The sequence below is a fragment of the Sinocyclocheilus grahami genome, unplaced genomic scaffold (genome assembly GCF_001515645.1).
Source record: "Sinocyclocheilus grahami isolate Dianchi unplaced genomic scaffold, SAMN03320097.WGS_v1.1 scaffold400.1, whole genome shotgun sequence".
In the NCBI taxonomy this organism is placed as follows: domain Eukaryota; kingdom Metazoa; phylum Chordata; class Actinopteri; order Cypriniformes; family Cyprinidae; genus Sinocyclocheilus; species Sinocyclocheilus grahami.
The window spans coordinates 594,541-607,872 of record NW_015505579.1 but is presented as its reverse complement, the minus strand read 5'-3'; the positions used below and the strand labels follow the sequence as shown (position 1 = coordinate 607,872).

At 37.3% G+C, this 13,332-nt stretch overlaps 2 protein-coding genes across 2 annotated transcripts in view; one reads left to right on the top strand and one right to left on the bottom strand.

Annotated features, from left to right (window-relative positions):
* r3hdm4 (R3H domain containing 4) overlaps positions 1 to 5,856 on the top strand; it is a 19,629-nt gene extending 13,773 nt beyond the window's left edge. Inside the window, exon 8 of the mRNA XM_016231852.1 lies at positions 4,509 to 5,856. Coding sequence (XP_016087338.1) covers positions 4,509 to 4,612 — 104 coding nt within the window. The 3' untranslated portion in view covers positions 4,613 to 5,856. The remainder of the gene's footprint in view (positions 1 to 4,508) is intronic.
* A 760-nt stretch (positions 5,857 to 6,616) lies between these two features.
* LOC107550521 (uncharacterized) lies at positions 6,617 to 11,922 on the bottom strand. The gene is made up of 9 exons (XM_016231825.1): positions 11,400 to 11,922; positions 10,894 to 10,952; positions 10,468 to 10,558; positions 9,964 to 10,176; positions 9,415 to 9,632; positions 8,865 to 8,945; positions 8,497 to 8,759; positions 7,959 to 8,216; positions 6,617 to 7,280 (listed from the first exon to the last, which is right to left on the bottom strand). The coding sequence occupies exons 1-9, from the start codon at positions 11,920 to 11,922 to the stop codon at positions 6,617 to 6,619; spliced, it is 2,370 nt and encodes a 789-aa protein (XP_016087311.1).
* Positions 11,923 to 13,332: the final 1,410 nt, after the last annotated feature.

Genomic DNA, 13,332 nt, shown 5'->3' with positions numbered 1-13,332 from the left:
GAACGTTTATTAGCAAAACGAATAAGAAAGCTTGGAGGCACGGCATATACACCTTGATGTAAAATAAAATATACAAAGTTTATATAAAGTAATCAGCAAACACTGTGGAACCAAATAAATAAAAAAACGAATGTTTAAAAAAACATCCAGTCAATAGGCTTTTCAAAATCTAAAATATTGCCAAAGAGGCGGTGCCTTTGCATTTTTTTCTAATCAATCTTCTGCCATCATCTTGTCTTTCTCACCTCACTCTCGTCAGTCAGCTCGACTCACCCTCCTCACATGATAAATAAAATCTGACTCCTGCTCTGTGGTGCACTGTCGTTCGCGCACAGTTCGGCACGCTGCATTGAGCGTTTAGTTTTTAAAAGTGCCTGTCCTCTAACTGAACTAGGCTAAATTATTGTTGTTACTATAAAAAAAATCAAAACGACAGTGGGGGGCGGTGCCGCGGTAGGCAAATGACATAACCGGTGTTGCAGCTTAACGTAAACCGAAAACACTATCTATCGCAGCAAGCCTAGCACACAGTTGAATTTAACATTTGTGACAAATATTAAATAATATTTCATTAATTTAACTTTTTACTTATTTTTGCTACATTTTAAATGTATCTTTATTTAGCTGCATTATAGTGACATGTCAATTTCTATGCTTAAAGAGAGATTGAGTATACACTTTTATTATTAATATTTAGAATTATTTTCATTTTGAAAGTCTAAGTTAGCGGTTATGCTGTTTTTACATGCCTGTTTGACTTTTTTGCCATTAGACGTGAGCAACAGCATTTTCCACTACAGTAATTTCTACCGTTGTTATTATAGTTAACTAAAAGTAAAAAAAAATAAAGTGGTACCTTTTGGAGCTTGGCAACCACATTTACAAAGTACTTTCATTGTATGGAAGTTTCATTGTTTAGTTTTTTTTGTTTTTGATTTTTGTTCCACTTAATGATATGAAATTGAGTAAATGACAGTGTCATTTTAGGATTATTTATATACGATTATAGTTTTTGTTAGTATTAGCTTTTATTTTATTTTTTAATTTTCTATTATTTTTATTTTCTATTTGTTTATTTTTCTATTTATTCTTACATTAAGTTTCAGGGTTTTTTTTGTCATGTGCTTTTGTCATTTTTATTAGTTTTTTTATTGTTATTACTATTAGGTTTTAGTTTTAGTTTTATTTAATTATATTTAATAAATGATATATATATATATATATTTATTTCAGTTAGTTACCAAAGCAACATTTATTATGTTTTGTTTAACTTGTTCTAAAATAAAAAAATATAATAAAATAAAAAATATATATTTTTATAATAAAATATAATATAATTTTATAATAAAATATAATAATAAAAAAACAACTAAAATAAAAATAAATAAATAAATACATACGTACTTACATACATACATACAGTATCTCACAGAAGTGAGTACACCCCTCACATTTTTGTAAATATATATTTCCAAAAGAAAACCAATTAGAAATGTATCAAAAAGCTGTAACATGTCTCTAGAACAGACATAAGGCAAAATAATCACTAAGTAAAGGTTTAACAAAATGTCTCTAGAATAGACATATGGCAGAAAAAATAAACAAATCCTGTGTCCAGGGATTTTTTTTTGCCATGCATTGGTCATAGAGCTCTTTGTGGCGTTGCCTCAGATGTTGAACTAGATTTGTTGCGCCAAGTTCACACGTACTCCATCTGCAGTGTATGCGGTGCAGAAGCAGCACGGACTCATTTTGCTTTCGCACAGTCTTTTGCAGTCCGCTCCTGATCCGCGGTTGTTTACCACAAACCCAACATTTATCCATTATTTTGATTTCAAATCCCTTTAATTATATTCATTTATGGTGTAATTACTACATTTTCGTGTCAATCTATGTTATTTTTTACCGCGAATAATGCACTGTCACTTTCAGCGCGTGCAGCACAGCAGAAATAGACTGTGCGGAAACGATCGCAGCATGACTGCTGCAGACGCACCGCTCCTGGAGTGCACTGCCGGAGCGCAATCGCGTGCAGTGTGAACACTCTGATCCATTAACATGGGCGTGGAAAAAATGCGCACCACAGACAGAGTATGTGAACCTGCCGTTACTTCTGTATGCCCGCCCGGTCTGTTCTGTTCTCCTGCTCCATTTAGGCATGCTGCATTCTGATTGGTTCGGATAGCATACTGCGGGAGGTCGGGGGCATGGAAAATCGTGCTATAAAGTGATTTAGAAATCGCGCAAGCTCAAATCAAGATTTTATGACGATTTCAATTAATTGCACAGCCCTAGCGTAGGCTATAAGAAGATTGCCAAGACCCTGAAACTGAGCTGCAGCATGGTGGCCAAGACCATACAGTGGTTTAACAGGACAGGTTCCACTCAGAACAGGCCTCGCCATGGTCGACCAAAGAAGTTGAGTGCACGTGCTCAGCGTCATATCCAGAGGTTGTGTTTGGGAAATAGACGTATGAGTACTGCCAGCCCATTGTTGAAGTGGTGGGGGGTCAGCCTGTCAGTGCTCAGACCATACGCCGCACACTGCATCAAATTGGTCTGCATGACTGTCGTCCCAGAAGGAAGCCTCTTCTAAAGATGATGCACAAGAAAGCTTACAAACAGTTTGCTGAAGACAAGCAGACTAAGGACATGGATTACAGTTCTTTACATAAAGATTTAAAATCAGCAGTGTATTTTTAAGATATTGTCCAAACAGAAACATTCAGTAACATTATTGTCTAAACTATGACACAAACTATGTGCTATGTTGTCTGTGCCTAGTTTGGAGGAGATTTATTTGTCTGGTCTCCTAAGCCAATTAGTATAATGAGGATTTCAAGAACAGGATGTGACAGTCAAAGCTGAAGAGATCAGGTTTTCAACTTTCTGCTATTCATCCATTCATATAAAGGGCATGCTCACTCCACAGATGGACATTTTGTTGTTGTTTTGCTGTGTTGGAACCAATTGCAAGAGCTACACATTTAAATCTATGCATATTCAAATCACAATGAGTTATGAGAACTACAACAGGACATTTTCATAGAATAACATCTTAAATGTAGGTCTTTCCCTTAGGCAAAGCTATCAGTTCAGAAGTCTTGGAATACAGCACACAATCCATGTGGAGTAGAGTCACGGTACTTGTCATTTTTGGAGCTTGACAGCTATTAAAAATTAAAGGGGTCATATGATGTGATTCCGATTTGTCCTTTCTCTCTTTGGAGTGTTACAAGCTCTTGGTGCATAAAGAAGATCCATAAAAATATATAGATAAAAATATAAAAATATTTTAATCATGACAACTCTCTGAAGATTTTTGCATGGTGATTGATATGACAATGTTAATGTATTTGGTCTTGGTGGAATAGATCTGCTACGCTGCTGCTGTTGGTTATTTCTGTAGTTGTAAATTATTGCTGCTGCTGCAAGTAGGGATGGGCGATATCTTATTGTTTGCGATATACCGGTAAAAATTCTCCCCACAATAAGAATTAGTCTTCTCGCGATAATAACGATAGTTGTTGAAGTCTAGTTGTTGACATATTTCTGTGTGCGACTGTGTGGAGTAACGTGAAATTAAGCAGCTCCTTCTACAATCTGAAACAGGTTTGGATAATGCTGTTCAGTGCGACAAAAATCAGTCTGAGCCTTGAATAAATGTATTACAGTAGCACGTGTGCGATACAGTTTTACATGTGTATGAGCCTGTTTACAAACCTGTTGTCCAACAAAGATATTATTTATTGACGTGCTTTTTCTCCATATTAACTTCATAACATAGTCGAGTGTTTGAAATAACTTATTTTTGTGACCAGACGTGGTTTCGTATCACAGAATAAGGCAGAAATCATACTACTTTATAGCATTATATACAGTGATGAAAGCTATGTCGATTAGCATTGCATTATATATATACTTTATCCTTATAAAAATACCCAAGATTGCTTGAAGAACACAGATACCATATATTTTGTGCAATCGCATGTTTACTGTCTTCAGGTTTCCTCAGTTAAAGTTTCTCTATCTGAGTTTTATTCAGCTACAGCCATCACTGGATACCTCTGTCCATATTAGGGATTTCCTGGAGCGTTACTTCTATGCATATGTGGAGTTTCTGTGCAAGGGCGCCCTCCGGCTTCCAGTATGAATTAAACAGTCATTACATTACGTGTGTACTGCTCACAACACCCTATTTTGGATAAAAATAGGAAAGATAATACTTTTCTCTAAAAAAAAAACAGGATTCCCTAAATGATCACAATAAATATCAGAAATGATCGTGATTCGTGATACATTTTTAAGCCCATATCGCCCATCCCTAGCTGCAAGCAAGTACAGGAACTTGCTACTGCCAATGCATATGGCGTTGTGAGTATTTAAGACAAAAACATCATCAAAAAAAGTCAAATCTCAGCGATACTAAAATAACTGATTTCTAAAATGGTAGAAAGACCCATATGTAATAAAATTTTGTGTGAGCCAAAGTGTGTGATTTTCTGCAGGCTCTGACTGTAATGGTGCTCGACAGACAGAGGTGGTCAACAAACAGGAAGAGTTTCTCCCTCCGCAGCCTCTGCTCTCTGTCTACCTGGAGCAGCTGAGCTGAACTGCTAAGAATCCTGGCTACAGCCAGTGCAATTGATGTTCATCCAGCCAGACCCGGCACCACTGCCCTTAAAAATAAAGCTTGACCTTGACCTGGCCAGCATGAACTGTGCACATGGCATTATGTAAAATGGGACCTGGCCTACAGGCCTTGCCCTTTTGGAGAGACTGTGCTAACTAGATTATTGTACTCTCAGTGTCACTATCTCTTTCATTCAATTTTTAAATACATTTTGGAGCATGTATTAGTAGATGTTGTTACTACAACTGTCTTTATAAATTATTCTTTTTTCCCATGTTGCAGACAGAATGTTTACTGTCATGGAATCCTTGTAAATAAATAGAAATATAATTGTGTGTCCTCAAGACAAGGCAGAAGATGATTTGATAATTACTGTTTTTGATGTTCACAATCTTATCAGGAAAATGAATTGAAATGGGTTTAGATATTCATGTCCATCTCCAATGGTATACAAGCCACATATAGTCACTGTCAAAAAATTTACAACTCAGGCTCCTACAAAAGGATGACATCATATAAATCAGCACATGTATCACAAATACCATGATGGTTATGCAGTTATTGTTAAGTTATACCTGTGCAACCTGTTTATTCTGACTGCACACATACTTTTTACAATTCACATGCATTTGATATGTGCAGACTTGTAATTCCGCTAACTTAGCCAATCCTGCCTGACAACTAAAGAGTGATCAGTTGACCTTTTATATCTAGCATTCTGTAACTTGAATTTGAATACAACAGTACTTGTCATATTTGTTCATCTGCTGTGATCAGGTCACACACTTCTTTTTTTTCATTAAGGATCTGCCAACATGCACTTACACGCATTCTGCCTTACCTGTACACACCAGATTTGTCAGTTTTACATTTTTGTAATTATATATTGAGCCTTTACATCAAGGTTTACAAAGTGAAAAAAATCCTTTACTGTTTTATACCATCAAGAGTCCTGAGACACTTGAACAGTTATTACGTTGGTGTTTATAACCAAAGTGTGTGTGTGTCTACAATGCTGATTCTCAGGCATCAACCATCATGAATGTGGACTTTAATCATTTAACTCATATAATAACACACCTGAAAACCAGGTGTGTTAACCCCTTTTGAAAGGAAGAGGTGTTTTTGGAATAATATTTATACTTGTGTTAAGATATTTGATTTTAATGCTATTTATAGTGTTGTGGCAGAACATGAATACATACAGCACTCAATTGTATTTAGTTTTTAGTGAGTATCTGTACCCATGACAATTAAAATATTACGTTTTTAACTGAGATCATACTGTGTTATTATTTGAATATTAAGAACAGAAATATATACAGTACATGAAAATTATATATATACACACACGTATATACATATATAAACTAAGCTCAAATCTGACATCTATAATTTTTATAAGACATAAATAAAAATTTAAACTAATAATACTTACATAATAAACTTTCAAATCTGACCTTTATAATAAAAATGTTGTATGTAAATTTAAATATCTAATACTACTACTACTACTAATAATATAAACTTACTTCCACAAATATTTTATTCCAAAAGCTCAAATATGACATAATTTATATAAGACATAAATACAAATTTAAATAACTATAATACTATTAATAATAATAATAATAATACTTACATCATAATAATCAACTTTCAAATCTGATAAAAGATATAATACAAATTTAAACCACATAATAATAATAATAACAACAACAACCACAAATACAGCTTAATTGTATATACTTACATCATAATAATCAACTTTCAAATCTGATAAAAGATATAAATACAAATTTAAACCACATAATAATAACAACAACAACCACAAATACAGCTTAATTGTATATAATTTATATTGTTTATATAAACAACTTTAAGAGCTTTCCTTTAAATTTTAATGTACTTGGTTTACTTAATGTACTAGTTAAAATGCACTAACTGAGCTGACTGTGTATGAAATTAAAGACAAAATAAAACCTAAAGAGAGTCTTTCCACTCTGTAATTGTCTGACCAGATGCTGGACAGTACCACTTTCCTTTTACCTGGGAATGGCAAGTAAGTTTGCTTTTTGTGTGGCCACATGTTTTACACTGGTAATGGTAATGTTCTTTTGTGTGACGCTTCTTTGGTGGCTCCCCTCTTGCCACCTGATCCTCAAGAGCTGCCTTGTGCAGTCTCCAAGCACTTTTTCGGTTCTGAGGAGGTGGTGGAGCTGATGGCTGTTGGCCTGGTGGAAGGGAAGACCATCCCTGAGGCAGTGGTGGAGCTGATGGTGGATACGGCAGAAAAGACCAATCAGGCCAGGTATGCCACCCAGGAAAGTGTTGAGCCCCAGGCCAGAAAAATTTTTTGTGTGCTGCAGGAGTGCCAGATGGAAATGCGCCTCCTAGCCCAGTGTGTGTGTGTACAATTGAAGATGCTGCAGTTCCAGTTCGCGCATATTTTCGTTGCAGAATAACTGCCTCACCCTCCCAATTTTCAGGCTCCTGGAATTCAATGGGAACATGCTTATGTTCAACAGGTGCTGATGGGAGCACTTTAGGCTTTGGTAGTGGCTCAGTCGCCAAATCAACCTGCTGGGGAAGCTTCACTTCTTGCAACAAAGTGTCCCGATCAGTTCTTTTCTGTCGGTCTAAAAGCCTGGGAAAGAAAAACAAGCATTTTTAGCTTATAGCACAACTGCTTTTAAAATTACAACTTTATCCTACAGTACTCTCACATGAAGCATTAGTTAATGTATATATTAAATATTGCATTATTTATCATGCAAATAAATCCTGAATGGGACTGTGTTTTCAACACCTTTCAGTGATGACCAGCTAGATGTACATTATCTAAAATGCTTGATTCTGGTTGATCAGTTGCAACATTCCAAGGTCTGTCTTTCCCCAATATTGACTGTAGATTATAGCAACAATGAATAACAAATGCTCATCTGGGTCTCACAGGGTTTGAATGAAAAGAGAATTCATGGTGTGATTCAAGAGATGATTGAAATAGTGCTGGCTTCAGATAACCAGATGAGTAGCCTGTTACACAGCACTACTACTGATGATGGTCATTATTGTGTGAAACTGACTTTGAAAATGTCACAACTGACCAATCAGAATATTGAACTGAGAGCTGTGTAATATTAAGCAATAAAGTATTCCAACCATTAATATTGATGTAAAGCTGCTGTGAAACAATGTATACATTTAATCTATGCAATATACAAATTTGGAATTAGAATAGCTCATTCAGTAGTTGTTACTGAAGTGCACTTGTTCATGGGAATGTACTACTAAAGTGAACTCAGGAAGCCAAGAACCAACTCACCAAGATGATACTGTAGTATTGTTGATCGTAACTAGCACCAAGTTGGTCTTGTCCAGCACTTCTCTGCAGTCTTCAAGCAGCTGCTTGATGTGACTATACGTCATCACAGTTGCCTGAGGAATTGGGAAGATTTTGCCCTTGTTGTCTTTAGGCCTGTTTCTGGCTTCCCTGAATTCCTTCAAAAGCTTGAGTGTGACGCATTCTGAAATCCTGTTGACATCAGGTCTCTGGGCAGCCTGGCCATGGGTCATGAACAGTCTGCAGATAAAAGTATGTATTGATTGTATAATGCATGATGTTATTATTCCATGGTTCATTATAGCTTTGTAAACATATAGACTAATTATGTTTTTGAATTTTATGCAGATGTAAACGAGGCAATGTGGGATACTTTATGATGGCACACACTGTAAAAAAGGTCCTATATCATGATTCTTCACAATTCTCTTTTTTTAGCCTTACAGAGGAATTAAACTATTACACAGGCAGCATGAAATAAGACTCAAGTTTAACACGGGTGCACTACAATTTAACTCACCTCTCAGCCGCTTGCTGACCAGGGGCTGAGCCACTACGCTTCCGAGAAGCTCTCCAGCGACCTGGCAAGACATTTTTCTTGCACTTAAGGGAATACGTGGAGGGAGACCGATCAATGGCATGCAGACACCAATACAACCGCAAAATCTCTGCTATCTCGTTGGTTGACAAAGCAGTGATAGTGCGGTTGAGGCTGACGAGGTACCCTGCCAGGTTATCCACTGCCTCCCATCCAGGAACACCCCTTGAATCACATCTACTGTCCTGAAAATGGGGAAAAACTAAATCCTGCATTACAAAATAGTTTATTCTTTGATATACCATTCTTAACAAATTACAAGCATCAGCATCAAGTATTAGAAACTTTACCAGAGCTGATGTGCTGGGCCCAGCGCAGGAAATGTCTTCAATATCAGGACTGTAAGCGCCACCACTTGGAAGACTGGTTTCCTAGATTGTTTTTAAACATTTGTAAGAGAAGAACAAAATTGGGTTACAAAACTGAGTGTTCAAAAAGTTTGCTAGTTTTAATAAGTGGTCATACTTTACAAAAAGTTTCTTTAGTTAAGGATGGTCAATGCATTAATATGACCTAACAATGAGCACTACATTTCCAATATTTGTTAATCTCAGTTTACATTAGTTAATAAAAATACAACTTTTTTTGTTAGTTAATGTTAGTTCAGGTTCATTAAAGTTAGCATTTTGAAGTTTAATCATGCATTAGTAAATGCGGAGATTAGATTCTTTATTAGTTCATGTTAACAGTTGTGGTTAGCTAATGTTAAAAAACTTAAAACTTATTGTACAGCATTACCTAATAATCTTTTAATTAACTGAATAATTTAATTAATTGCTCATTTAAACTAACATTCCTATGCAATTTTAAATGAAGAATAATCAAGAAAATTGACATTACCAGAGAGGAGATCAATGAATCATCATGACTGCTGGAACTGCCATGGGTGTGTGCATCTAAATTGATGTCTGCTGCATCACATATTGTAACATCCAGACACTCATCCTGCTGAACGTCAACCTGCGTCTCTGGTGGAGTGATTTCAACATGCTCCAGTGGAGAAAGCAGGTCTCCTCTGTCAGACTGCGCCAGCAAGTACTCCACAGCTATACGTTCATCTGCCATAAAGAGTCATTAAACATTTTGTAATAAGAGGAATATATCAGGCTAAACCAGTACAGTGCATGCATGTGATGAATGTAGTGTTGCTAATGAATAACCAATAGTGGGTGCATTTTTTAATACGCGCGTGACAAGCGCATATGTGATTGATGTCAGTAGGCTATAATCGATTATGGTCTATTACTGCAACGATGCAGAATTGTCCATGTCCATGTCCACATCGATGCAACGATTAATTTCAACACCCCTAGCATTCAGGCAGCATGCAATCTCACAGCAATGCTTGGAATTACTATTGTAAGAGAATATACAAATGTTGAATCTTACCAGTGGGTTTCCCAGGGGGCTTGAATTCTGGCAGGAGAGTACATCCGAGGACTCTGTTGCTGAGGACGTTCATGTGGGACATTAAACGTACATCATAGATTTTAGTATGTGATGTACCACTCATGTCCACAGCCTGATGAGCCCGGTTAATGTTCCATCTCGATGCACCCTCAAGCATGTACATTTGAGTATGAAGAGCATTACATCTCCACCCTGAAAGACAAAATGTTTCACATGGTTAAAATACCATTATAAACCCCCCTCAAAACTACGAGGCCTAAGAAAAAGTTTCAACTGATAGGTAAACACTTATCCAGTTGTATAAGATTTAAGTTAATTTACTTCTGACCAAAATCTGTTCAAATTTTATGCCTTATTTTGTGGCAATTTTTCCGTCATTTTAAAAATGGTATTTGATGTTTTTCAAGGTATCGTTCGAAGTTCCAATATTGTGACAATACTACTTAAATATACACATGATATTGTCTTATCATTTCAATTTACCTGGAATAAAAGTGCACTGGTGGCGATGAAAGCTCTCCAGAGAAGACGACCCTCTGCCACACCTCAGTACATCCAGAACCTTGTCTCCCTTCTGTAATAGAGAGTCATTAAACATTTTGTAATAAGAGGAATATATCAGGCTAAACCAGTACAGTGCATGCATGTGATGAATGTAGTGTTGCTAATGAATAACCAATAGTGGGTGCATTTTTTAATACTTGCGTGACAAGCGCATATGTGATTGATGTCAGTAGGCTATAATCGATTATGGTCTATTAATGCAACGATGCAGAATTGTCCATGTCCATATCGCGATGCATCGATGCAATGATTAATTTCAACACCCCTAGCATTCAGGCAGCATGCAATCTCACAGCAATGCTTGGAATTACTATTGTAAGAGAATATACAAATGTTGAATCTTACCAGTGGGTTTCCCAGGGGGCATGAATTCTGGCAGGAGAGTACATCCGAGGACTCTGTTGCTGAGGACGTTCATGTGGGACATTAAACGTACATCATAGATTTTAGTATGTGATGTACCACTCATGTCCACAGCCTGATGAGCCCGGTTAATGTTCCATCTCGATGCACCCTCAAGCATGTACATTTGAGTATGAAGAGCATTACATCTCCACCCTGAAAGACAAAATGTTTCACATGGTTAAAATACCATTATAAACCCCCCTCAAAACTACGAGGCCTAAGAAAAAGTTTCAACTGATAGGTAAACACTTATCCAGTTGTATAAGATTTAAGTTAATTTACTTCTGACCAAAATCTGTTCAAATTTTATGCCTTATTTTGTGGCAATTTTTCCCTGTCATTTTAAAAATGGTATTTGATGTTTTTCAAGGTATTGTTCGAAGTTCCAATATTTTGACAATACTACTTAAATATACACATGATATTGTCTTATCATTTCAATTTACCTGGAATAAAAGTGCACTGGTGGCGATGAAAGCTCTCCAGAGAAGACGACCCTCTGCCACACCTCAGTACATCCAGAACCTTGTCTCCCTTCTGTAGCCCAGAGCCCAGTTTCGTGTAAAGCTGAACCGCGGGTGGATCTTGGATGCAGGGTAAATGCTTCTGTTGCACCTCCCACACGTGCATCATGCTCTCCGGATTGATGAGGTGCAGACCAGTCGTGTCAGTCAGTTCCCACATGGAGTCCAGCAGTCCTTGAATCAAGGCACGAGTTTCTTCAACTCCCCGTGTCCTCCTCCTGCAGTGCTTGGCCAGCTCACTGGAGGTGATGCTTGACAGGATTTGGGCCTCTGTCGGAATATGCCCCCCATGTTTTTTTAAAAGCATGGTCTTTTTTGCCTCTTTAAGACGAGAGATGTCATCCTTGTCCCATTCAAAGATACAGCTGGACAACTTGGAGCAGAAAGTGCCATACAGTGGATGGTGCTCCGTTGTAAGTGAACCGTCGCATAAAGTGGAAGACATCAAGACGCACTGTGACCTTCCATGGTCGAAACCAGGTAAGAACTGGAGTCACACCTACACCAATGAGAAACAAGGAAAGAATCTATGCATTTTCTTAGATTTAAATTTGCACCATTAAACAAATGCTAATCCAGTTTAAAATACGTTTTTTGTTTTATTGATTGCAAACAGTGAACTGGGGTTCTCATGCTAAATTTTTTATTTTAAATAGTTCTAAAAAAAAAGTGCCATACAGTGGATGGTGCTCCGTTGTAAGACCGGCAGTGAACCGTCGCATAAAGTGGAAGACATCAAGACGCACTGTGACCTTCCATGGTCGAAACCAGGTAAGAACTGGAGTCACACCTACACCAATGAGAAACAAGGAAAGAACCTATGCATTTTCTTAGATTTAAATTTGCACCATTAAACAAATATGCTAATCCTGTTTAAAATACATTTTTGTTTTATTGATTGCAGTGAACTGGGGTTCTAATGCTAAATTTTTATTTTAAATCGTTCTAAAAAATTCTCCTTAGGAGTGCTCTTAAGAAATATGAACAAACACCTCAACAAAAGCCATGTAAATTAGCTTTCCAAATTAGTGGAAACCATGCAGATCTGCGATTTATTCTCATTCAGAAACTTGCCTGAAATGCTTGCTAATATGAATTAGAAATGTATTAACAGCATTCCAAACATTCCTATCAGGAAACGTTATAAAGCTACAAACCCGTCCCGCTGCAGCAGTCCCTGTTAACATAAATCACAGCTGGCTCTGGCTCCCCAGCATCCTTGTATCGCTTCACGATGCCCTGACACAACTCATCCAGAACAGCTCCCTCACCAGTTGTAAGGACACAGTTCAGGACTTGGCCAAACTCATTGCCAACGTTGGTCATCCAGGTAGCAGTGTCCGCAATGCCACCAGCAAGCTTTTTAGTGATCTATATAAATACATAAGCACATCAGGTATAATCACTGAAGATATATACACACACACACACACACACACACACATACATGTATATGTATACATGCTCTTACCTTTTTGGTAGAATCAAGCTTCAGGATGCTACCATATGTTGATGTTATGACACCCTTTAGCTCATCAAGGTGACTCAGAATTTCGTTGGCATGGGCGGTCTCAAACCACTGTGCCAGAGGTAGGGGGCAAAAAGGTGGTGGCTGCTCATAAACCACTTCCAGTTGGGTCAGAGCACATCTGTTTTTGTGAAGCTCACAGTCCGTCAGGTAGTCTATAGTCCGCCTTGCCCACTCCTAGAACGGGGCAAAAGGGACTGCTACAAGGGGGAAAGAAAGGGAAAAGAGAAGGGGAAAGGAGGGAAAGAAAGAAAAGGAAAAAAAAAGAAAAAAATCCATTATACTTCATGAACACTCACAAAAGGATTTGATTGATTTTTGCCTATA